Source organism: Monomorium pharaonis, chromosome 3 (assembly GCF_013373865.1).
Source record: "Monomorium pharaonis isolate MP-MQ-018 chromosome 3, ASM1337386v2, whole genome shotgun sequence".
NCBI classification, from domain to species: domain Eukaryota; kingdom Metazoa; phylum Arthropoda; class Insecta; order Hymenoptera; family Formicidae; genus Monomorium; species Monomorium pharaonis.
Window position 1 is genome coordinate 26852781 of NC_050469.1, and position 24594 is coordinate 26877374.

The 24594-nt window shown below is 28.7% G+C and overlaps 6 protein-coding genes across 15 annotated transcripts; 2 read left to right on the forward strand and 4 right to left on the reverse strand.

The window, feature by feature from the left end:
* Positions 1-7: 7 nt before the first annotated feature.
* LOC118644986 (protein ANTAGONIST OF LIKE HETEROCHROMATIN PROTEIN 1-like) lies at positions 8-3793 on the forward strand. Its single transcript, XM_036285054.1, has 6 exons — positions 8-68; positions 289-509; positions 993-1392; positions 1476-1689; positions 2491-2763; positions 2918-3793. Exons 3-6 carry the CDS (start codon positions 1004-1006, stop codon positions 3245-3247), a joined length of 1206 nt encoding a protein of 401 aa, XP_036140947.1. The 5' UTR covers positions 8-68; positions 289-509; positions 993-1003; the 3' UTR covers positions 3248-3793.
* Positions 3318-7512, reverse strand: LOC118644987. 4 transcript variants are annotated; one of them, XM_036285056.1, is made up of 5 exons: positions 7380-7512; positions 6905-7113; positions 5564-5684; positions 5205-5378; positions 3318-4649 (listed from the first exon to the last, which is right to left on the reverse strand). In XM_036285056.1, the coding sequence occupies exons 2-5, from the start codon at positions 7079-7081 to the stop codon at positions 4042-4044; spliced, it is 1080 nt and encodes a 359-aa protein (XP_036140949.1). In that variant the 5' UTR covers positions 7082-7113; positions 7380-7512; the 3' UTR covers positions 3318-4041. The 4 variants fall into 4 exon arrangements, with proteins under 4 accessions (XP_036140949.1, XP_036140948.1, XP_036140951.1 ...); XM_036285055.1 differs by having other exon boundaries at positions 6905-7125; positions 7380-7487; XM_036285058.1 differs by having other exon boundaries at positions 5564-5642; positions 6905-7125; positions 7380-7486.
* An 877-nt stretch (positions 7513-8389) lies between these two features.
* LOC105835271 (NADH dehydrogenase [ubiquinone] flavoprotein 2, mitochondrial) lies at positions 8390-10741 on the reverse strand. Its single transcript, XM_012678385.2, has 4 exons — positions 10602-10741; positions 10072-10134; positions 8723-9181; positions 8390-8639 (listed from the first exon to the last, which is right to left on the reverse strand). Exons 1-4 carry the CDS (start codon positions 10635-10637, stop codon positions 8466-8468), a joined length of 732 nt encoding a protein of 243 aa, XP_012533839.1. The 5' UTR covers positions 10638-10741; the 3' UTR covers positions 8390-8465.
* Positions 10742-10777: 36 nt separating this feature from the next.
* LOC105835273 (39S ribosomal protein L43, mitochondrial) lies at positions 10778-12076 on the forward strand. Its single transcript, XM_012678388.3, has 4 exons — positions 10778-10949; positions 11125-11231; positions 11456-11661; positions 11789-12076. Exons 1-4 carry the CDS (start codon positions 10813-10815, stop codon positions 11951-11953), a joined length of 615 nt encoding a protein of 204 aa, XP_012533842.1. The 5' UTR covers positions 10778-10812; the 3' UTR covers positions 11954-12076.
* Positions 12020-17971, reverse strand: LOC105835272. 4 transcript variants are annotated; one of them, XM_036284533.1, is made up of 13 exons: positions 17459-17971; positions 15534-15903; positions 15135-15461; positions 14960-15007; positions 13981-14046; positions 13725-13881; positions 13505-13618; positions 13272-13379; positions 13053-13154; positions 12826-12939; positions 12630-12716; positions 12410-12523; positions 12020-12314 (listed from the first exon to the last, which is right to left on the reverse strand). In XM_036284533.1, the coding sequence occupies exons 2-13, from the start codon at positions 15888-15890 to the stop codon at positions 12196-12198; spliced, it is 1713 nt and encodes a 570-aa protein (XP_036140426.1). In that variant the 5' UTR covers positions 15891-15903; positions 17459-17971; the 3' UTR covers positions 12020-12195. The 4 variants fall into 4 exon arrangements, with proteins under 4 accessions (XP_036140426.1, XP_036140429.1, XP_036140427.1 ...); XM_036284536.1 differs by having other exon boundaries at positions 13993-14046; positions 17459-17967; XM_036284534.1 differs by having other exon boundaries at positions 17334-17467.
* A 573-nt stretch (positions 17972-18544) lies between these two features.
* On the reverse strand, positions 18545-24568 carry LOC105828516. 4 transcript variants are annotated; one of them, XM_036284546.1, is made up of 14 exons: positions 24333-24568; positions 24154-24228; positions 22612-22722; positions 21794-22163; positions 21395-21721; positions 21223-21267; positions 20269-20319; positions 19985-20141; positions 19767-19880; positions 19550-19663; positions 19211-19315; positions 18986-19096; positions 18828-18911; positions 18545-18725 (listed from the first exon to the last, which is right to left on the reverse strand). In XM_036284546.1, exons 4-14 carry the CDS (start codon positions 22148-22150, stop codon positions 18610-18612), a joined length of 1581 nt encoding a protein of 526 aa, XP_036140439.1. In that variant the 5' UTR covers positions 22151-22163; positions 22612-22722; positions 24154-24228; positions 24333-24568; the 3' UTR covers positions 18545-18609. The 4 variants fall into 4 exon arrangements, with proteins under 4 accessions (XP_036140439.1, XP_036140437.1, XP_036140438.1 ...); XM_036284544.1 differs by having other exon boundaries at positions 24154-24568; XM_036284545.1 differs by lacking the exon at positions 22612-22722 and having other exon boundaries at positions 24333-24566.
* Between the last annotated feature and the right edge of the window lie 26 nt (positions 24569-24594).

The window sequence follows — 24594 nt, forward strand, 5'->3', positions numbered from 1 at the left end:
TTCCGAACGCTACGTGTGACACTGAGGTGCGCTGAGGAACGAATGGACGCTGTGCCTGCATGTGTCTAGTAGGTTATCTTTTAATTACATTCACTTTAATAAAATTCTGGGTAGGGGATGGTCAATTAAATTGATTGCTCATATGGATGAATTATATATATCTTGTAGAGTTTAATTTCTCATAAAATATTACAATTAAATATTACATTAACAAAAATATTAAATTTAATTTTTTTAATTATATATTTAATTTTTTCTTTCCTAATGATATTCTTATGATAATATTAGGATTCTTACTGGATTTTATATCGGGACCAGTATCCGTTAGTTTCACGTCGGCGGCGGCGATTATCATCGCTACCAGCCAGGTAAAAGGATATCCCTGGGCTCAAAGTTTCCTGTACCAAGTTCGTACAAGTCTGGCGAAGTATTTTCGAGCACATCGGCGAGACGAGTTGTTGGTATACCGCTTTGGGAATTGTCTGTATTGCTTTTTTCTACTTCTTCGAGTAAGTGCAACACTATTGTATTACATTTGCATTTCAGTTTAATTTACCTGTTGTTTCGGTACTTAAACAGTCCGGCCACAATTCTCTTTCAATCATTTATTATATTGACATTGTTAAAAGTAGAATTTAAATGAGTTTAACCTGACAGACATAATGCTGTCTCACCTTGTTCCGAGTTTGTCTAAATTAGTTACTGCACGATTGTTGGCAACATAACTGCAACATTAAGACGTTTGGCTATCCGGGCATATAGTTGCTAAAAGATTACAATACTTTTTTTCGGTGATTTTTGAAATCCAGCTTGTTCACTGACAAGCGATTAATTATTGCACATGGATTTAACCAATTATGTTAAATCACAAACAAGATTGCGTTTAACACTTATCAAAAAATAAAGTGTGATTTTTTAGTAACCAACTTTACATATTGTTATATATATATATATTTAAACCTAGTTTTTTTAATTCTTGGTTTTTATTATAGATTATATTATAATGGATAGACAAATTATTATTATTATAATCAATGTAATGGCTGGACACAATATTTTAAGAACAGTTGTTAAAAGACTATCGTATGAAGATAGTAGTGATGATGAATGTGAGAGATGGCATCAGGAAGCAAACATGCTTCAAGTGCGGCTTCTTGACCGAGATTTAAACCACGTTGTAAGAGTTAGAAATTATGTCACCATGACAATACCAAATTATACAGAAAGGCAATTTAGAGAACATTTTCGAATGTCTAGAAGAACATTCGAAAACTTAGAGCAAATATTAACACCTTATTTAATAAGAACAGCAGAAACTGGAAGAAATACTTTAAATGTGAGGACACAATTACTCGCAGTTTTGTGGATACTCGCAACTCCTGATTCTTTCAGGTAGTTAGTAGTTGTCAATAAGTTTGTTAAATACATGCAGTTTTTATATTCGAAAAAAGTAATAAAGTGCAATTTTTTTAAAGATCTGTGTCTGACCGTTTTGGTATCAGTAAATCACTCGTACATGATTCCTTAAAGAGAGTGGTGGCTGCCTTAAATAATATAGTCGATAGATTTATCAAATGGCCGGTTGGTGACCGATTAAATGATGTTAAATGTCGATTTTCTCAAATTGGATCACTTCCTGATGTTGTTGGGGCAATTGACGGATGTCACGTTGCTATTCCTGCACCTAAAGTAAGTTATAAGGAGTGTGTTTCCACTGAGTACGTCACGTATCGCGTCATTTATTCTATTGACTTAAGCTGAGAGCACACGATGCTTTTTTACCTGCTGGATCGCTTGCTCGCGCCTGTGGTATGCATTCTGATTGACTCTCATAATTGTAACTATCAAGAAGAACCAATCAGGACATGTAGCACAGGCGCGAGCAAGCAATCCAGCAGGTAAAAAAGCATCGTGTGCTCTAGGCTTTATTCTATTGTATCATTTGAAGATACAAATCTGAATGAGCTGATAGAATAGATAATGCGACACGTAAGTCCTGGTCTACAACCTTGCTTTAATAAATAATTTAAGCTCTAAGCTTTAAGAATTAACCAATCACAATCGCATTTGACAAGAATAATCAATTATGATTGATCAATTCTTAAAGCTTAGAGCTTAAATTATTTATTAAAGCAAGGTTGTAGACCAGGACTAACGCACTTAGTAAAAACGCACTCAAACTTGTTTTAAAATATAAATCTTTGTATTACAGTATCAGATAAATTTTTAGTAAAAAAATAAAATAATACCAGGAATAAGAAGTATGTGACGATATGAGTAGGTTCGATCATTGTTTTATCTTTTTTGATTTATGAAAAGATATGCCATTTATCGAGTCTACAATTATCGGTAGCAGTGTGCAGAAGAGTGCCTTTAGTATTCTTTATTGAAGGGGAAAAAATTATATTTATTTGCCATTATTTTAAATCAGAAAATAGAGTTTAATAAGAGAAATTTTTATTATCTTGTATTTTGATTCTGTGTTTGTAGATACATCCGATTTCTTATAGAACTAGAAAGAAGGAATATGCCATAACACTGCAGGCTGTGTGTGATGCAAACCTTATGTTTACAGACTGTTTTGTTGGTTTTGCTGGATCCGTTCACGATGCGAGGATTTTCAGGAATTCTGACCTCTGGCATGCAGTAATGGCGAATACAAATGCCTTCTTCCCTAATAAAGAATACATCATAGGTGATAAAGCCTATCCTGTCTTGTCGTGGTGTTTAACTCCATACATCAACAGAGGCAATATTACCGAGGTATAATTAATTATTGGAAAATTTAATTTTTTTATTTCGTGAATGTTTGTAATAATTATGCTTTAGTTTTAAATTTATATGTTTTTGAATACAGAAATGTTTCTGACGTCTGCAAAGTTTGTTGATGGAATTAAATTTTTTTTCTTTGTTATAGGCACAAAAGAATTTCAATGAGCAGTTATCAAAAATGAGGCAGGTTATTGAAAGAGCTTTCGCTCTTCTTAAAGGACGATTCCGACGATTAAAATATTTGGATATGAGTTGCGCTCACCTGATACCCTATGTCATTTTGGCATGTTGTGTATTACATAACATTTGCCTCGAAGGTTGTGAAGACGTTGAGGATTTTATACAGGATATAGAAGATTATGATGATGATAATGCAAATGATTTCCATCCTAATCGGTTACCTGATGACGATAGGGGATTGATCCGCCGAGATTATTTAACGGCCCTCTTGATACACAATGCATTAGAAATGTAATATCACAATAATAAAATTTATTAAAAAATTAGTATTAACATTTATTTATACAAAATAAGCAACTTCTCAATATTTATAAATTTATTTTTATTTTGACATAAATTTAACATTATTTTATTATCACAAGATTAAATCAGTATTTCTTATTATAAAATAACATTATTAAAATCAATAATTAGTCAGTCTGTTTTATAGCATAGATAGGAATAAAATATGTGTCATTATCATTATAAAAAGCTTCCGGATAAATGTAGCGTACTGAAACAGTGTTCGCAAAATATTGGCTTAATGCTGTTTTAATACGCGACATTCACCTGAAAGCCTTTCATAATGATAATGATAAGATCAATAGTATAAAATCCTTAAAACCAAAATACATATGTAATACTGTATGTAATATATATATGTAATATCTTTCGCAAATATATTCTAACAAAATATTAATATAAACCTTATTTTGCTATGCAATAGCTATACTTATAAGTATACTTTCGAACTATATGTATGTTAAAACCAAATAATAAACATATATATGTAATAACGTTATAAAATATTTTGTTTATAAGAAAATAAATATGAAAATATCTCATAAGGTTTATCCCGTAAGTTTGAGCATTGTTTTAGTCACATTGTAAAAATGTAGTATTGCAACACTCGAGGAGACGTTATTAGCGCTATAAGCATCTATCTTCATTGTTTATTAAAAGTAGGATAAGAATAGATGCTGATAGCGTTAATACTGTCTTTCCGAACATAAAAATTGTAATTTTATATAACTGTTATATTAAATGAACTTACAATTTATCGATTAATTTATTCATTATCTCTTTGTAGGCATCTATCACATTTTTTGATTCAGCTATAGCTTCTCTGTGACGTCGTTCCTTCGCTTCTTCCCGAACTTTTGCATCCGCAATAAGAGCGGCAGACCAGTCTTTTAATTCTCGCTGAATTTTAGTCATTTTCTTTTTTCTTTGGTAAGGAATTTCTTCAGACTGAGTTGAAGTTTCAGAATCTTCATTTATTTCTTCAAAATTGCCTTCAGAATTGGAAGGCATTTTTCTCTTGTTAAGACTAGACGCAACAGCGACAGGTTTAACGCATGGTTTTTCTCCTAAAACGTCTTCTAATTCCTCATAAAACTTGCAAGTTTTGGGATCATTACCAGATTGATTATTATGATCCTTTACTTCTGTGTACTTCCTTTTGATATCTTTCCACTTGTTTTCGCATTGAATTGCAGTTTTCTTCCTCCATTCAGAAGACGTCTTTTGTAATTCTTCGCAGATTAAAGCCCACACATCCCGACTCTTCATAGTTTTGAAACGTTTTTGATAATCTCGCCAAAGATAGATGAGACACTTTACTTCGTTGTCATCTCTCCAAGATGCTGTTGATGAAACTGCAAAAATTACATAGACAATAATATTATAAAGTACTTATATTATTAAGTAATTATAAAGTACTTCTACAATAAGTTGCAAACGCCCAAATACATTTGCTATATTTTATCTGCATAGTGACGAAATTCAAAGATTGAAAATGATAACGTTGATCATAGATGCATCCTCATATGACATAAATCAGCAAATGAGAGATATTCTGATGATGTACAAAGTGCGACAATGTGCTTATTTTGCGAGAAACAACACAATTAATTCATTATTATTAAAACAATCCAGATGGTGCAATGTTATGTTGTTACTAGTAACAAAATATAAATAAATGTTTGACTATTATATTCAGAATGATTTTATCTGAATGCCTTGTCGCCAGTTGCAAAACTGTAATTAATTGCATCAATTTATCATTGGCATTCGCGAAAAATAACAAGGCCTTTGCAATTTATTGGATGTAGTATCGGTAGCGGATGCACTGGATATATATCGGTAATCATTACATTCAAATAAACATTATAACCTAAAAGAGCACTAAAGGAGTAAAAGTAAAATTTTACCTGCTAAATTGCTATGAACTTTGCTTGAACACCCTGCATCATTTGAACCATTGTCACATGACATTGATTCGTTGTTCTGTGATGTTGAAGCCTCATTATATAACTCTTGATTCACATATAAATTGAAAAACTCTAAAGTACTTTTAGACATAGGTACAGCAAAGATTTCATTTTCTGTAAAATAAAATAATTATATTTTAATCAATAACCAATAATTACATAATTGTTGAAAAACTACTGTTTTATATCTATATATAATATAGAAATCTATAAGTATTAAAACTGAAAATAAAAAATTACAAAATAATCTTTAACTTTATTCTTTATATAGTTTTGAAACTTATATAATAACTCGTCACCTTGTATATCTTGGATAAGTAAATTTCCATCGCTATTCAATAGAGGTTTGTCCTCATTCATGACAACCTTGTGCCGACCCTGTATTAATATGATATTATTGAACATTGTATGTATACTGATCTGTAATAAAAATTAATAAACTAAAAAAATTGTGTAATTTTTAGCAGTATATAAATAAACTAAATCTACTAAAAATATAATTATATATTAAACACAAAGTAAAACATTGGTCTAATTACATATAATAAAAAATCAATGATAATTATACAAGTTAAGATAATTTTATTAATATTTAAAGTAAAGAACCTAAACCTAAATAGATATATTTTGGCATATTTGGCATATTGCATTACACATTACAAATTCAGCAGCATGATTACTTATACATGCAATCGGTTGAGGACATTTAAAAAAGGAAACAGTCAGCAATAATAATACATTATATTGTTGGCGATATAAAAGCAACATGGCAACAACAAATGATTGATAACAAATTGATGCTGACATGTTGTTATCAACGCTGTACGATTGTTGGTAACGTAACTGCAACATCAAGATCTCAGATAGTCAAACGTCTTAATGTTGCAGTTATGTTGCCAACAATCGTGCAGTAACTAATTTAAACAAACTCGGAACAAGGTGAGACAGCATTATGTCTGTCAGGTTAAACTCATTTAAATTCTACTTTTAACAATGTCAAATTAATAGCAACGTGTCAGCATACATTTGTTATCAATCATTTATTGTTGCCATGTTGCTGTTATATGTTTATATTTTAATTTACGTATGCAATTTCTAATAGCGAAGCAATAAAAATAATTTTATTTGTGATTTATTGATTGAGAAACTTATTGAAAATGATTATAAATTATTTAAAATTGATTAAAATTTAATTAATTCTTTACCGGTTTTTAATAACAAAATTATAATAGAAATCGGAATCACACTTCTAACTTTATTTAGTTTTAACATAATTTCAAGTCTATAGACTATAATAAATGATTGAAAGAGAATTGTGGCCGGACTTTACTGTCTAAGTACCGAAACAACAGCCCAGCTAACCAAACCCAAAGTAGAATCCCACAGCAAATCTATAGTCTACTGTGTCTGCATTAGGCTCGTGTTCTGTCGGACAGCGACTGCATTCGACTGATCTGCTTTTTTTCTGCTGCCAATATGCTGTCAGATTTTGTCCAGCAGATTCTGTCTACGAAACACAAGCCTAATGCGGACACAGTAGGCTATGGATCTGCTGTGTGGGATTCTGCTTTTGCAGATTTGGTTAGCTAGGAGGTAAATTAAACTAAACTGCAAATGTAATGCAATAGTGTTGCACTTACTCGAAGAAGTAGAAGAATGATTATACAGACAATTCCCAAAGCGGTATACCAACAACTCGTCTCGCCAATGTGCTCGAAAATACTTCGCCAGACTTGCACGAACTTGGTACCGGAAACTTTGAGCCCAAGAATATCCTTTACTTGGCTGGTAGCGATGATAATCGCCGCCGCCAACATGAAACCAACGGATACTGATCCCGATATAAAATCTAGTAAGAATCCTAATATCATCATAAGAATATCATAAATAACAATATGTAAAACAGAAATATATACTAAATATATCATGCAATTTTCTATCGTTACAATAGCATCACAAAGTATAAATAAATGTTTGCAAATCCAACATGACATATTTACATGGAAACTATATAATAATAATTAAATCAATAAATTCTTACATGTATGTAAGAAATATATATAACATTTTAATAAATAATAAGAAATATTTTTAATATTAATTAAGTTAACTTACGTTAGCTGTGATACGACTAGGTTCAGAGAGATTCACTATAGATTATTATTTACAAACATTGCGCATGCATGAAATCGGTGGCGCATGCATATAATTGCGCATGCGCCACCGATTCACACCGAGTCAACCCACTTTTTCGTCGGGTGGTTTAGTGGCACACGGTGTGCCACACTCACTATTTCCGAACGACCCCTCACGGACACACACCGAGTACACACGAGTGTTTCCGAACAGCTGGTGTGCACCAGTGTGTACCCAGTGTGTGTTTCCGAACGCAGCCGTATTATGATGCATGTGGGAAACTGATCACGAAACTACAGTTTGCTCATTCTAAGATAACGAAAAAAAATTACAAAATTTTTTTTAATTGAACACAATTAAAAATTAATAAATAAAATTTAGAAAAAATACAGAATATATGCTATATTTGATAATTTAACAAATACATGATATTTTATAGTAGTAAATATATTTTTGTATACATTAATTTATTTATATAATAATAAAATATATATTTTTTATACATTACAAGATTTTTTAATATATAAATTTAAACTGTCATTCAATTCATAGTTATACTTCTTAATAAAAATATATTTAAATAAATATAAATATATATTTAAATGAGGAAAATGTGTATTTTATCTTGAACAAGAAAAAAAGTTAACATTATTTAAACTTTATTATGTTCAAATCAGCTTATGCCATAAATTGAGGAAAATTTGATTTGAAATTGAAGAAATTTAAAGCCTTCGGCACATGATATGATTTTTCATGCTAGATCACATACGAGGCATCTTAATACATATCTTGATTGGCTCGGATGATTATGTCATCAATCGTAAGCTAATGAGGATACATAGTAAGACTCCTCATATGCGATCCAGCATGAAAAATCGCACCATGTGCCAAAGGCTTAATATAAAAATTTCAAATTCAATTTGACCATATAAATGCTTGGATGCATATCTCTGTTTCATACACAGAACAAATGTCAACAAAATAATCCATTACTTTGATATACATTTATTAATAACCTTTTTACATTCATTAATGTACACTACAGACTTATCAAAAACATATATTTTATAAATCCGACCTAACTCCAAACCCGGGACCTGAAGGTGGGGTCGTCAACGATGTAAGTCCACCAGCGGGATCAGCTGCAAATCTAGGAGAATTTTGTGGACCTGGCGGTGGCTTTTCACCCTTCTTGAAAGCGTTTATTATAGCTGTTGCAGTCTCTGGGGTCAAATCCTCCTGCAAAAGGAAAAAGAAGCGATAAGTATAGTTACATTTTCACTTAAAACTGCCATTTAATTCCCAAAAGATAGATTGCGTACATAATAATCGTCGTTCACTTGGAACATCGGGGCATTGGCGCAGGCACCGAGACATTCCACCTCCGAGACGGTGAATATCTTGTCCACGGAGGTACCGCCGAGCTCGCAGTTCGCAGCCTTCGTCACGGCGTTTACTATCGAGTCGGAGTCTCTCAGCCAGCACGGCGTGCACGTGCAGATTTGTATGTGATATTTGCCCATAGGTTTGCGATTGAACATCGTGTAGAACGTGGCCACCTCGTACACCCTCATGCGCGGCAATTCCAGTATCTCGGCGACTTTGTGCATGGCCGAAATGGGTAGCCAGCCGTGTTGCCGTTGCGCCAGATCCAACAGAGGTATCATTGCGCCGCGCTTATGACCTTCGGGATAAATCGCGAGGAGCGCCTCAATTCGCTTCTTATTGGCCTCGTTAAACTCGAATGGTATATTGGGATTGTCATGCTCGCTGTCCCTGTGCTAAAATTTAAATACCATATAATATCTCAATTGAACAAAAATTGTAAAGTGACTAATATTAAAATTAAATTCATTATTTTCCGCAATCGTCAGCCTATTGCAGAAATTATTTTTTACAACACTCTGTGTATTGTAAAAATTCGATATTTTCTGCAATTGTCAGCCTATTGCAGAAATTATTTTTTACAACACTCTGTGTATTGTAAAAATTCAATATTTTCTGCAATTGTCATTTTTACAATACACAGAGTGTTGTAAAAAATAATTTCTGCAATAGGCTGACAATTGCGGAAAATATCGAATTTTTACAATACACAGAGTGTTGTAAAAAATAATTTCTGCAATAGGCTGACAATTGCGGAAAATATCGAATTTTTACAATACACAGAGTGTTGTAAAAAATAATTTCTGCAATAGGCTGACAATTGCAGAAAATATCGAATTTTTACAATACACAGAGTGTTGTAAAAATTAATTTCTGCAATAGGCTGACAATTGCAGAAAATATCGAATTTTTACAATACACAGAGTGTTGTAAAAATTAATTTCTGTAATAGGCTGATGATTGCGGAAAATAATGTAAAAGTAATAAAAAAAAAAGATGAACTATTTCTATTTGATTTTGTTTTATCATTAATAAAGTAATATATTCATCATTAGTTATTTTATTTGTAAATTATTAAAATTATTTCTTTATATATTAGTGGTTGAAACAGACTTATTAAAATAAGTAATATATTTTCTAGGTGTTTACATTAGTTTATGTATATCCCCTGTATACATTTCATAATATTTGACATCTCATTATTCCTCTCAACATATATTTTATTCCTAATACCATTGGTCTTATTTATTCTGATTTATTATTATTATTTATTATTAATACATACAACAAACAGCTGATCCGATGCACAATTTGCTGTTGTTTGTACTCCTCTAATGTTTCTTGGAGCCTGTTGATCATAGAATTCATCTTAAATATGAGTCAAGTTATAGATCAAATAAGTCAAGTGACAGATATCAAATACATAAACTTTGCAAAGTAAAGTAATCATTGTGCGTTCAAATATGTTAATACTTCTGTACAACTTCTTTCTTATTTTAACTTTCATAAACTCTTATTTAAAAATAATATAAATTAAGTAAAGGAAAATAAATATAAAATAATAAAGTACTCTTACTAAACAAGGTATTTTATAACAAATGGTCATTTTGTAAAAATGTTTAGTACTAAATATTTTATATTAAATAAGCCTTATTTTTTCGTGAAAATTCAAGTAACTGATTTTTACATTCATGAATAGAGTGTGTTACAGAATCAATTAATACAATTGAAAATTGAAGATTATATAAGGTATTTGAGGTTATATTGGAGAAGCAAACTGTGGCGATGGTAAACCTTCAGAAAAGGATTACTCACGAAGAGCCCGCAAGCTCGACGTATAGACGTCAGCATGTCGACGCGGCTAAACGACAAAATTCTTCGAGATTCCTGTTTGTTACACCTTGTCAAACAGACGTGAACAAACGTCAACTATTTCATGGCTCCATTCTATAGTCCATAGGAAATCGCGCAGCTGGCCGGCAGGTCGCGCTTCAGACTTTCAGGTAAAACCAGACCGGAGCAGAAAATGTCGAACAAACATTTGTTTATGAAATCAGGATTCCCGCGGGCACCTTTTGGCCTCGGGATCGGACGTTACGTCTGTCAGTTGCAGAGAGTAACTTTAAAGTTTTGCAAAAGCAATGGTTCAAGTAGAGGAGTAAGGTTTGTCTAACCTATATAAATCCATAGTATATAACCTATATCACTATGAATTCATTTTTTTTTTGTGTCTATATAGCCAAAAATTATATGGTGTAGGCTGAAGGCACACTAAGTACCCGACCAAAAAAAAATTGGTTTTTCCTTTTTTAAAATTAATATTAAATTTTTTTTACAGAGGCTTCATAGAGCATGATCTAGTTAATTATGCAAATGAAAATCCAGGAGTGGTAGTATATGTCAAACCAAGAAGACACAGGCAGCCGGTTATAGTTGCAGAATATTGTATGTTTGCATTCTTCTTAAAGAAATATGGTCGCATTCAGCAGATTATTTTACAACTGTTGGAAGTTTTCTTTGTTTTAATAAGATTTTTTTTTTAATCTAAAAGTACCTCTAATCTAATTAATGTGAAAAAAACTTGCAACAGTTGCAAAATTAAACATTCTGACGAACACCAATTCATCACAATTATTTTAATACTAATATAGAATATTTATTTTGTCCAGTGAATGGTGATAGGCAATGGATGGAAGTTGGTAATTATAGCCGGGAGGATATTATCAAATGGATGGAATTGTTACGGACGCAGTTTCATAACGGCCCTTCCTTGAGATTACGTAAACTGTGGCACACAGAATTTCCATCCATCCAGGGACCATGGACACCATTCACCTTTAGAAATCCCATGTTAAACTTGACACAGTTTCCTAATGTAATTATTTTTTATTCAAGATAAGATTTCCAATTTTTTTTTCAAATTATTAGTAATATGTTAATTATATGATAATATATTAATTATCTTGATAAAAAATATACGACAATTTCATTTCTATTTGTAGGAGAAACTTGGTGCAGCTATTAAGCTTGATCCTACAGCAACAGAACAACTTGTCGAATTATTCAAGGCTCAGCAGTTGACTGACAACACATCTGACACATCTGACAATTCTGCAAAAGTCCACCAAGATTCTGAACAAATTTCAAAACACATTCAAAGAGCATAATTTTTTAATGTTTAATATAGCAATTCTTATTTTTAGTTTAGGGTGTATATAAATCTGTACACATAGTAATAAATAATCTTGTATATTTCATAAATGCAATATCAGTACACAACGTTGTCAATATTTTTATTTAATACAAATTTCTCATAATCTTATCAGCATTTATTCTAATCTCATTTATAAAGAAAATAAAGAGGATTGGAACTTTATTGATATATGTTCATAAAATATATAATAAAAAATTAAAGCACTACACAATCAGCTATTTCTTTCTTTTGAATCTTTTTATTTTTTGGTAAATTAGCCCTATGTAAAATTGTTTTATCTGATGTATGCTGAGCAAACTGCGAACAACCGTGCTCTGTAATAAGTAATTGCATTGTTCAATCATTTATTCAAAGTGCTTCTTTTAAATACTTTTATGCGAATAAGTACAGATAATTGCAAAATACGCACGTGTATTAGGCAAATATGCCGAGTGAGTTGTGTTATTATCATTCAATGATTTTGAATTTGTGTTAAGAGTTCCGTTTGGCTTGACTGTAAAACTCTTGTACGAATGACTGGTTTCTGTAATAAATAATCGCATTCTTTTATTACTTATTATTGTCACTTACACTAAAATTTATTTTTTTTACATTAGTTATGTAAATACAGATAATTGCAAAATACGCACGTGTGCTCTTAGATGAATTCGCTGAATGATTCATGGAATTGTCACACCATGACCTTGAATTTGTATTATGTGTCTCATCTTGCTTGACTGAAAAATTTTTATATAAATTTCTTATATAATAAACATATTTTATTATTTATTGTTATTTATGCAAGTTATTTTTTTATGTGAATATAGATAATTGCCAAACACGCACGTGTGCTCTTAAATAAATTTGCCGAGTGACCTGTGATATTATCATTCCATGATTTTGAATTTGCATGTGTTCCATCTGGCTTGGTAGCAAAATTCTTGTGCGAATGACTGTCCTCTGTAATAAACAGTCGCATTTTTCCATTACTTTATTATCATTTATACTAATCAAAACTTATTTTTTATATTGTTGTTTTGTTTGTGAATACAAATAACAAAATTAATACGCACCTGTTTTCTTAGACGAATTTACTGAGTAATTCCGTAATTTTAAATTTCCAATATGTGTTTCGTTTGGCTTGACTGAAAACTTTTTATAGGAATAACTATCTTCTGTAATAAATAGAATTAGTATTCCATTATTTATTGCTATTTACATTTTTAAGTTATCTCAAAAGTTATTTATTTATTTTACTTTTATGTGAGTATAAATAATTACAAAATACACACCTATTTTCTTAGGCAAATTTGCTGAGTGATTCATGGTATCGTTTTGTAATTTTAAACTTGTAGTATGTGTTTCGTCTGGCTTGACTGGGAACTTTTTATATAAACTCTCTTTTGTAATAAATATATAATAAACACATAAATATTCTATTATTTATTGCCATTTATGTTAAGTTATTTCAAAAATTATTTTATTATATTTTATATAAGTACAAATAATTACAAAATATACGTACCTGTTTTCTTAAGCAAATTAGATGAGTGATTCATGGTATCGTTTTGTAATTTGAAATTTGTAGTACGTGTTATGTCTGGCTTGACTGGAAACTTTTTATATAAACAACTCTCTTCTGTAATAAATAATTATCGTATTCTATTATTTATTGCTTTTACGTTGCAAAAAGTTATTTTATTATATTTTTATGAGAGTACAAATTATAAATACAAAATACAAACCTGGTTTTTCAGGCAAATTTGCTGAGTGATTCATGGTACTATCATTCCAGAATTGTAAATGTTTATTTTTTGGAAAATCAAAAATAGAATCTTTGTCAACAGATGCATTTTCATTATCACTATCACAAGGAGCTGTCGGAATCTCAGGAAAAGTGATCTAGAAAATATTTTATATATGAATCTATTTATATTGATATTATAGATTATATTAATCTATTTTAATATGTAGCACTCTGATTATGAGTAATATAAATACCATTTTACTTACTGAATCCGTTATTACTGTAAAATCTGCAGGTTGAATATTCCATTTGTCATTATTCTACAACATAAAATTATCGCTATAACATTAATAACTTTATTGCTATACATAATAATAAAAAAATAGAAAGTAGAAAATAATAAAATGTTACAAATCGCAGAAATTGCAATCGAGGAATGAACAATCGTATTAATCAAAAATTTGATTCTAACATAAAACTATTTCTAACTACTGATAAAGAAGTTGAGAACTAATACATAATAAAAGATAATGATAAAAATAAGCATAATATTTAGAGAATAAAATTAAGTATAAGCATAACAAATAATAAATGTAATATTTAACATATTCAATGCAAACTGTACCCATAACAAATTTCATTTCCGTTTTATATTTTATTATCTTATATTTAAAATTTTTTATCTTTCAATATTGAAATAAGTATTCTTTTTTCAAATCTTTATTTCTAATATGATATACAAAAAATACATATTAAAGACATATCATTATCGTTATATAATGAGTATCTTAATTATTTTAATTGAAGTAGTGGAATCTTGAAAAAAAAGAATTTTAGAAATAATTAGAGGAATATTATGTAACAAAAATCACAAAATTCCATTTAAAAAAAAAGTAATTTTCGAAACTTGACCTTAAACGGATTTTTTCGAAAATTGATTTTATTGTCCCTTTTCAGACTTACTTTTGCATGAATTATTTTCTTTAATTTCTTTTAAAAATATTCCTGTTTCTATTAAAATGGGCCACCTAGTATGTATAAGTTACCCAGTAAAAATAAAATCATAATTTTTATACAAATGAGACAAAATATTTATTAAATGAGACAATAATATTTATTACATAAAAAGTTATACATAAATAATATTTTATAAATTTTAATGTGTTTATGTCGCAAGTGTGCGCAGGCATGCATGTGTAGAAGAAAATAGCGCTATAATTTTTATTTCATTACCTTTTTAGGAGTAAATTTTTGTGTTTCATCAAATACATTTTTATTCACCTACAACATTACAAAATTATAATACAAATAAATACAACTCAAGAGATCAAGTTAATAAATGTTTTTGGATACTTTTTTAATCAATACCAATTTATATTAAAATAACATTAATAAATAAATTCATTACCTTATCTGTGCTTTTTATATATTTTTTAGGATCCGGGCAACGCCCAGTATAATGATTATATATATTACAGTCTTTGCATTTTGTTCCCCAAGCAGGACATTGTCTTATTGGATGCTGAGTGCCACATCTCCAACAAGAAAATTGCGTAAATTGTTTTCTTCTTTCAGTATTAGTGTAATCATTGTAAATCGCTATTAACTTTGATAAATTTAAATCGTCTGCTTCCAAAAATTTCTGACGTAGTATTTTATCCTGAGTGTCAAGAATGATTTTGTCTCGTATAATACTATCTGTCAAATCTTTGAAATTGCAATTTTTAGCTTTTTCCTATAAATAAAAAAAACTTTGATTATATGTATTAAACTTATAACAAAAAATATAACCGAATATAGAACGTACTTTTAACAAAGTTACATAATGTTCGATAGACTCATTTTGCCATTTTGATGCTGTAAAAAACTGATGTCGCTCGAACACTTCATTTTTTGTTGGAATAAAGTATTTATCGAGCTTTTCAATCAATATGTCCATATCATCTTTATCTTGCTCACTGTCAAAAGTTATATTTCGTATTGCTTCAATACCAACTCTTCCAATGAAATTTTTTAAACAATTCGCACGCTTATCACTGGGTTCTTGTTCCATATAGTTAGCTACTTTCATAAATATAATAAACTCTTCTTTCCAGTTTTGCCAGTTGCTGGCCATGTCACCATCTTTTCTTAAAGGACTTGGAGGACGCGCGTGTGTTTCCATGTTGAATGTAAAGCTTAAAAGAGAATAAGATTAATACTAAAAAAGAATAAAGATTAATATCCTTTCAAAATTAAGATTTAAAAAATTATTTACAAGCTGCATCCTGGTACAGTGTTGCGCTGACGTTTCGCAAATCCGTATCGGAGCTCCTAGCCCTGATGATGCAAACTGCAACGTTTGCGAAACGTCAGCGCAACACTGTACCAGGACGCGGCATGTATCCCGAAAACTTTCTGTTGGAAGCAACATCAATCGTAAAAGCTTTAAGTCTAAAATAATAATTTACAAATTTAAATGTAAAATATAGAGAAAAGAAGATAGTTATATGAACTCTCTCTCTCTCTCTCTCTCTCTCTCTCTACATGTGGGGTTATGGAATTTACAATATCTCATAAAGAACTTTAATTGTGGAAACTTGTACCAACAAGATTTGTCACATAAATATTTACTAAATTATTTAAATAAAACAAAATAGTGGTTTATAACCTTAAATTCTCTTCCTCTAGTTAAAAAATAAAATTAAAAATTAAATCAAACTAAAAAAGAATAAAGCTTTAAAAATTCTTTTTTAAAATCTAAATTTTAATTCATTTTTTATCAGATCAATTATACAAACAATTAAAAATTTAAAATATAAATCTTTAGAAGTTTATTAAATATAAAATTAATAGACTTGCTTGTTATTTTTGAAAACAATAGATCATATATATATTTATATACTATAAGTATATAGTTAATATGGATTACACACCCAGACAAAGTGTAACATTTATTACTGTTTATTTTTAAAAATATTACAAATCTTTTATATAATATTTGTGATAGTGTAAATAAAACAATAAATATTTATATTTATTGTTTTACTTACACTATCACAAATATTATATAAAAGAAGTAAAATTCTATATATGTATACATATTATATATTTTTATATTTATGATAAATCTTTATGATTTGTTCAATTTAAGATCACCAAAATTTATGAAATAATTTGCAAATATTTTTTTTATAAATATTGTGTACTGTTTGGGTAGACACAATTTATTTTTTTCTATACACAAATATATAGAATTTGAGAATTTAAAATAATAAAAGTAATTACTAAAAATAATGTAAATTAAAATAAACTTAAATTTTCTATTTGTATTTATATCTTTTAATTTTTAAAATACAGAATTTTTTTATTTCCACTGTTTTCAATCTCTTTGTTAAGGTCATTCCATAATAGCATAAACATAGGCAAATTGCTTGTTTATGCACGTGTATCATGATTTGCTACAAACTTGTAGTACCTAATTAGCATATGTATTAAATAAAACGCTTAATATAAATTAAGAGTGAGTTCTGTTTCACACATTATCCCTTTGTCCATCAAGTATAAAATAAAAATAATGTATCATGCATGAAATGAAATACACTATAGACAATTTACGAATACGTACGTTTATATGTATTGTAGAATAAGCCATTAGATGACGTACGTGTCAGGAGTGAGATTTACTTAATTAACTCTGGTATGTAATTCTTACAACGATCATTTCTCTAATAAATTTCCTAATATGCTTACCAATTAAAAATACAATTGGAAGTAAGATTCTGCACCCGTTCGAATGCTTAAAATCACGCTTGGTACAACTCGAACGTGAAACAAAGACGAATCCGTTAGTTTTGGTTGTCCTATGATGAACTTGAATTCAAGAATATATATTTCCGATACATTTATCGTCACTAGCGCCTGAGACTGATTTTTTTTAGTACTAATCAACACTGATAGATGTTGATTAGATTTCAGTCTTACTTTCAGATATTCTACTTCTAATCTTCACAGTGAACAAAGACGGTCTCAAACGGCCTGCCGCCTATTCCATTATACTGTATCGATGAATGTTTAACTTGCGAACGATAACGGACAATAGCGGATAACATTGAATAACATAGGTCGTACACTAAACTACCTGCACGTGCATATGTAAACATGTCAACGGGTATTCCCACCACAATTTCGATTTCATATTTGGTCTGTTCTTTTTGACATGCTCCTATTCACTCCAGCGCACTCCAATACGTTGATCCCGATGACGTCAACCTATTGCGGTGTCTACAATGGCAGCAGGAGTAAGAAGTAGGAGTAAGAAGTAAGAAATATGAAATGAGATTTGCCCATTTTGTTTACTCCCGGTTTTTAATTGGTCAATTGTTACTCTTACTCCTTACTCCATTACTCCTGCTGCTATTGTAAACCCCGCATTCAACTACTAAAGCCTCGTCTACAGAAGTAGTAAACAGCTAATTGCGACAGCCAATGAGCGCCTAGTTTTTAGTTAAAGCTTGACAGCCATTGGCTGTCGCAAGTCGCAACTGGTTGCTTGCGACTTCCGTAGACGAGGCTTAATGAGTAAGTTTTCACCAAGAGTTCAAATCAAATTAGAGTCGGGCCAATTAGCCAATATTAGTTATGCTGATTACAATGGAAATAACCTAATTTCCGTTGTGACCAGCATAGTCATTAGCTAATTGGCTCGACTCTGATCCAATTTGAACCCTCGGTAAAAATTTACTCAATGTTTACAATCATTTTTATTTAATACAAATTTCTAATCTTATCGGAATTTAATCTTGTAATCTCGTTTATAAGGAAAATAAAGAGCTAGGATTAAAACTTTGTTGATATATATTTATATGTACGATATATCAACGATATACATATAAATGAAAATTTTAAGACACTACACAATCTTTATCTGCTTTTTTCTTTTGAATGATTTCATTTTTGGATAAAATTGTCCATCCATCCGACGTGACCGTATGCTGAGCAAACTGCAAACGACCATGCTCTGTAACAAGTAATTGCATTGTTCAATCATTTTATTGATCAAAAGTTCTTTTTTTAAAAATACTTTTATGTAAATAAGCACAAATAATTTTAAAATACACACGTGTGTTAGACAAATGTGCCGAGTGAGTTGTGTTATTATCATTCCATGATTTTGAACTTGTGTTTTGTGTCCCGTCTGGCATGACTGAAAAATTTTTACAAATGTCTTTTATAATAAATAAACATTTTAATGAATATGGATAATTGGCAAATACGCACGTGTGCTCTTAGATAAATTTACTGAGTGACCTGTAATATTATCATTCCATGATTTCAAATTTGCATGTGTTTCTGGCTTGACTGCAAAATTCTTGAATGAATGACTGTCCTCTGTAATAAACAGTCACATTTTTTTATTACTTATTATTATCACTTACATTAATCAAAACTTATTTTCTATACTTTTGTTTTGTTTGTAAATACAGATAATAATAAAATGCGTACCTGTTTTTTTAGGCAAATGTGCTGGGTGATTCTGTAATCTTAAATGTGACGTATCACGTATTTCGTCTGATTTGATTGTATACTTTTTATACAAATGCTTATCCTCTGTAATAAACGTTAAAATAAAAATATTTGGAATAACTGCGCCATTATTTTTGGTGCCGAGAGTTGCATAGTGTGAAATCGGTGTCAAAAACAAATAGCGCCCTCATTTCATACTTTTATTTCAATATTAATAAGTAATTCATTATTTTTCTATTACTTATTGCCACTTACGCTGATTAAAAGTTATTTTCTATACTTTTGTTATGCGAATATAGATAACTGAAAATCACGCACCTGCTTTCTTAGGCAGATTTGATGAGTGATTCATGGTATTGTTTTGTAATTTTAAATTTGTAGTGTGTGTTTCGTCTGGCTTGATTGGTAACTTTTTATATGAACAACTTTCTTCTGTAATAAATAATTGAAGTATTTTATTATTTATTGCTTTTTACATTTTAAAATTATCTCAAATGTTAATTTATTCTGTTTTTATGTGAGTACAAATACGTACCTGTTTTCTTAAGCAAATTAGATGAGTGATTCATGGTATCGTTTTGTAATTTGAAATTTGTAGTACGTGTTATGTCTGGCTTGACTAGGAACTTTTTATATGAACAACTCTCTTCTGTAATAAATAATTATTGTATTTTATTATTTATTGCTGTTTACGTTGCAAAAAGTTATTTTATTATACTTTTATGGGAGTACAAATAAATACAAAATACGGACCTGGTTTTTCAGGCAAACTTGCTGAGTGATTCATGGTATTATCATTCCAGAATTGTAAATCATGTTTATTTTTTGGAAAATTAAAAGTAGAATCTTTGTTGACAGATGCATTTTCGTTATCACTATCACAAGTTGTTGGAACGTTAGGAAAAGTGATCTAGAAAATATTTTATGTATAATCTACTTATATTGATATTACATATGATATTAACTTATGTTAATATGTAGCAAATCCGGATTTGTCATGGAATAATATTTAGTAATATAAATACCATTTTACTTACTGAATTCTTTTTTATTGTAGAATTTGGTTGAATATTCCATTTCTCATTATTCTACAACATAAAATTATTGCTATAACATTGATAACTTTATTGCTATACATAATAAAAAAATAAAAAATAAAAATTTATAAAATAATACAGAAGGCAGAAATTGCAGTTAAAATAAGATATCAACAATTTTGCTGGTCCAAAACTTGATTCTAACATAAAACTACTGATAATTACTGATAAAGAAGTTGGGAATTAATACGTAATAAAAGATTGTATAATGATAAAAATAAGCATGATAATTAAAGAATAAAACTCAGTGTAAAGATAATACAAATAATATTGCAGAAAATATTCACTATTCAAGGTTACTTTTACTTCTGTCTGTAACAATTTTTTTCCATTTTTACATGTTATTATCTTAAAATATATTTAAAATTTTTAATATCTCAATATTAAAAGAAGTCAACTTTTTTCAAGTCTTTATTTATAATGTACAATATACAAAAAAATACATATTAAAGACATTTTATCGTTATTGTTATATGTATACTGGGTATTTTATTTTAATGGAAACAGTGGAATCTTAAAAAAAAGATTTTAGATATAATTAGAGGAGTATTATGTAACATAAATCACACATTCCATTAAAAAAAAAGGTAATTCTCAAAACTGGACTTAAGAAACGGATTTTTTCGAAAATTGATTTTATTTGTTTTTTTTAACTATAACTTTTGCCTGAATCATTTTTCTTCGATATCTTTTAAAAATATTCCTGTTTCTATGAAAATTGATCACCCAGTACGTAAAATAAAATCCTAAATTTTATATAAATAAGATATTATCTTTATTACATAATTAAAAGTTATACATAAATATTTTGAAAATTTTAATGTGTTTATGTTGCAAGTGAGCGCAGACATGTATGTGTAGAAAAAAATAACGCTATGATTTTTATTTCTTTACCTTTGGAGTAAATTTTTGTGTTTCATCAAATACATTTTTATTCACCTACAACATTACAAAATTATAATACAAATAGATACAACATAAGAGATCAAATTAGTAGATGTTTTTGGATGCTTTTTTAATCAATACCAATTTATATTAAAATAACATTAATAAATAAATTCATTACCTTATCATTGTTTTTTTTATTTCTTTTAGGATCTGGGCAACGTCCAGTGTAATGATGTAATTCATTACAGTCTTTGCATTTTAATCCCCAAGCAGGACATTGATTTTGTGGATGCTTAGTACCACATCTCCAACAAGAAAATTGCGTAAATTGTTTTCTTCTTTCAGTATTAGTGTAATCATTGTAAATCGCTATTAACTTTGGCAAATTTAAATCGTCTGCTTCCAAAAATTTTTGACGTAGTATTTTATCATAAGTGTCAAAAATGATTTTGTCTCGTATAATACTATCTGTCAAGTCTTTAAAATTGCAATTTTTAGCTTTTTCCTATAAATAATAAAAACTTTAATTATATGTATTAAACTTATAACAAAAAATATAACTAAATATGAAACGTACTTTCAACAAAGTTACATGATGTTCGATAGACTCATTTTGTTTTTTTGATGTTGTAAAAAACTGATGTCGTTCGACCACTTCTTTTTTTGTTGGAATAAAGTATTTGTCGATTTTTTCAATCAATATGTCCATATCATCTTTATCTTGCTCATTATCAAAAGTTATATTTCGTATTGCTTCAATACCAATTGTTCCAATTAGATTTTTTAAACGACACGCACGCTTATCAGTGGATTCTCGTTCCATATAGTTAGTTACTTTCATAAATATAAGAAACTCTTCTTTCCAGTTTTGCCAGTTACTAGCCATGTCACCATCTTTTCTTAAAGGAGCTGGAGGACGCGCGTGTGTTTCCATATTGAATGTAAAGCTTAAAAAAGGATAAAATTATTACTAAAAAAGAATAAGATTAATTTTCTTTCAAAACTAAAATTTTATAATTAAATTTAAATTTAAATGTAAAATATAGAAAAGAGGGTAAGGCGGTTATAAGGCTAGATGTGGTACTAATGTTATGGAAATAAAGATATTTCATATAGAACTTTATGGATAACAAACTTGTATCAACGAAATTTGTTACATAAAAATTTATTAAATTATTAAAATAAACAAAATAGTGGTTTATAACCCCTTAATTCTCTTTTCTAACTAAAAAATAATAACTAATTAATAACTAATTTAAATTACAAGAAAATAAATCTTTAAAATATTTTTTTTTTATCTAAATTTTAATTTATTCTGTAAGTTCAGATTAAATCATACAAAAAAATTAAAATGTAAAATATAAATCTTTATAAGTTTAAATATAATAAACTTACCCGTTATTTCTTGAAAACAATAGATAAATTTTACAGGCTAAGAACAATTTAGGTAAACTCAAGTTTATCTAATCTTTATAAGATTATTATGTTTATCTACAATGTGAGATGCTTGAATAAATTATAAAAAAAGTTAATTAATTTTACATTTTAAAATAAAAATAAAAAATTATTTAAACGTAAATTATTCAAATTAAATGTTTTTCTTCAATTAATTTAAAACTTAAATTTGCTATAAATAAAATTCTTATTTATTTAAATATCAAAGCATTTTTTTCCCTTTGTCTAAAAAAATGTCAGCACATATGAGCATCATGTTTATAAGGGTAGTATTAAGTTTATGGTAAGCAAATCTGTTATGTTTGCATTTTTCATGTATATATTTAGGACTGACTTTAGCGTTCAAACTTAAATCATGTTTAACTTTTTTGTTAAAATTGATAAAATATGTCATCATATTATCAACTCTTTATATTAACGAGTAAAAATTACGTTAATTTAATTTATTTTAAATTTAATAAATTTAAAAAATTTTTCTATAAATTTAAAAATACATGTGTAAAATTTTAAACAACAAAAATTATTAACATTTATGTTTATCTTCTCTAAAATATTTTTTATTAAAAAACAATAAGTTTTCAAGTTAAAAATATTATTGGCTAAAATTTATTTACAAGCAAGACACACATTATTTCTATTACGTGTATATAAATTTTTTAATATGTTGTATACCCAGACAGAGTGCAATATTTAATAATAGATATTTATAAATATTTATTACAATTTATTTTTAAAAAATTACACATATTTCATACAATATTTGTGATAAGTAAAACAAATATTTATAGTAATATTATATATATTTTTATATTTATGATAAATCTTTATGATTTATTCAATTTAAGATTTCCAAAATACCTAATGAAATATTTTGCAAATATTTTCTTTATAAATATTGTGTGCTGTCTGGATATACACAATTTATTTTTTTTATACAATAGAATTTGGGAATCTAAAATAATAAAAATAATTATTAAAATAATGTAAATTAAAACAAACTTAATTTTTTTATTTGCATTTATATTTTTTAATTTTTAAAACAGTTATATTTCCTGCTTTTAATCTCTTTGTTAAGATTATTCTATAATATTATAAACATAGGTAAATTGTTTATTTATGCAAGTGTATCGATTTATTGGTACAAACTTGTGATACTTATATTATAATTAATTAGCATGTATATTGAAGTGTTTAATATAAATTAAGAGTGCGTTCTGTTTCACACATTATATTATCCCTTTGTTCATCGAGTATAAAATAAAAATAATGCATCATGCGTGAAATGAAATGCACCGTAGACAATTTAGGGATACGTTTATACGTTATTGTAGATATATAGAATGTAGCCATTAGATGATGACGTGTCAAGAGTGAGATTTACTTGATAAACTATAGCCTGCAATTCTTACAACGATTATTTTTTTAATGACTTTTCTAATATGCTTACCAATTGAAAATATGATTGAAAATAAGATTCCTCACCTGTTCGAATGCTTAAAAATTACGATTGATACAACTTGAACGTGAAACAAAGACTTCGTTGGCCTGGGTGTTGTCCTATGATAAATTTGGATTCAAAAATATATATTTCCTACACAGTATCGTCACCAGCGTCTGGTACTGATCAGTACTGATATGTATTAATTAGATTTTAGCCTTACTTTCAGAGATTTATACTTTTAATCTTCACGAATAAAGACGTGTCTGTTCCATTACAACGTACGTTATCGATAAATGCTTGTGAACGATAACGGGTAAGAGATAACGAATGTCTCACACTAAACTACCTGCGCGTGCATATGTGTCAACGGGTATTCCCTCTACAACTTCGACTTAATATTTATTGATATTTCTCTTATGAAAATCACGGGGATACAATCACATTATAATACACACGTGCACGCAAAATTAAAGTATAAAATT

What these genes read in the sequence shown, in the direction of transcription:
- LOC118644986 (XM_036285054.1), top strand. Translation starts at nt 1,004, where the DNA reads ATGGATAGACAAATTATTATTATTATAATCAATGTAATGGCTGGACAC. An exon ending in TTGCTATTCCTGCACCTAAA is followed by an intron (nt 1,690 to 2,490) that starts GTAAGTTATAAG and finishes CTGTGTTTGTAG; the next exon opens with ATACATCCGATTTCTTATAG. An exon ending in ACAGAGGCAATATTACCGAG is followed by an intron (nt 2,764 to 2,917) that starts GTATAATTAATT and finishes TCTTTGTTATAG; the next exon opens with GCACAAAAGAATTTCAATGA.
- LOC105828516 (XM_036284546.1), bottom strand. Translation starts at nt 22,150, where the DNA reads ATGGAAACACACGCGCGTCCTCCAGCTCCTTTAAGAAAAGATGGTGAC. An exon ending in AAGTTTGCCTGAAAAACCAG is followed by an intron (nt 19,881 to 19,984) that starts GTCCGTATTTTG and finishes TATTTATTACAG; the next exon opens with AAGAGAGTTGTTCATATAAA. An exon ending in TAATTTGCTTAAGAAAACAG is followed by an intron (nt 19,664 to 19,766) that starts GTACGTATTTGT and finishes TATTTATTACAG; the next exon opens with AAGAAAGTTGTTCATATAAA.
- LOC105835271 (XM_012678385.2), bottom strand. Translation starts at nt 10,637, where the DNA reads ATGCTGACGTCTATACGTCGAGCTTGCGGGCTCTTC. An exon ending in CATCGGATCAGCTGTTTGTT is followed by an intron (nt 9,182 to 10,071) that starts GTATGTATTAAT and finishes TTTAAATTTTAG; the next exon opens with CACAGGGACAGCGAGCATGA. An exon ending in AAGTGAACGACGATTATTAT is followed by an intron (nt 8,640 to 8,722) that starts GTACGCAATCTA and finishes TTCCTTTTGCAG; the next exon opens with GAGGATTTGACCCCAGAGAC.
- LOC105835272 (XM_036284533.1), bottom strand. Translation starts at nt 15,890, where the DNA reads ATGGAAACACACGCGCGTCCTCCAAGTCCTTTAAGAAAAGATGGTGAC. An exon ending in AAAAATTTACTCCTAAAAAG is followed by an intron (nt 14,047 to 14,959) that starts GTAATGAAATAA and finishes TTTATGTTGTAG; the next exon opens with AATAATGACAAATGGAATAT. An exon ending in AAATTTGCCTAAGAAAATAG is followed by an intron (nt 13,155 to 13,271) that starts GTGTGTATTTTG and finishes TATTTATTACAG; the next exon opens with AAGATAGTTATTCCTATAAA.
- LOC105835273 (XM_012678388.3), top strand. Translation starts at nt 10,813, where the DNA reads ATGTCGAACAAACATTTGTTTATGAAATCAGGATTCCCGCGGGCACCT. An exon ending in GGTTCAAGTAGAGGAGTAAG is followed by an intron (nt 10,950 to 11,124) that starts GTTTGTCTAACC and finishes TTTTTTTTACAG; the next exon opens with AGGCTTCATAGAGCATGATC. An exon ending in GGTTATAGTTGCAGAATATT is followed by an intron (nt 11,232 to 11,455) that starts GTATGTTTGCAT and finishes TATTTTGTCCAG; the next exon opens with TGAATGGTGATAGGCAATGG.
- LOC118644987 (XM_036285056.1), bottom strand. Translation starts at nt 7,081, where the DNA reads ATGTTGGCGGCGGCGATTATCATCGCTACCAGCCAAGTAAAGGATATT. An exon ending in TCATTCTTCTACTTCTTCGA is followed by an intron (nt 5,685 to 6,904) that starts GTAAGTGCAACA and finishes TTTTTATTACAG; the next exon opens with ATCAGTATACATACAATGTT. An exon ending in AGTTCATAGCAATTTAGCAG is followed by an intron (nt 4,650 to 5,204) that starts GTAAAATTTTAC and finishes TAATTTTTGCAG; the next exon opens with TTTCATCAACAGCATCTTGG.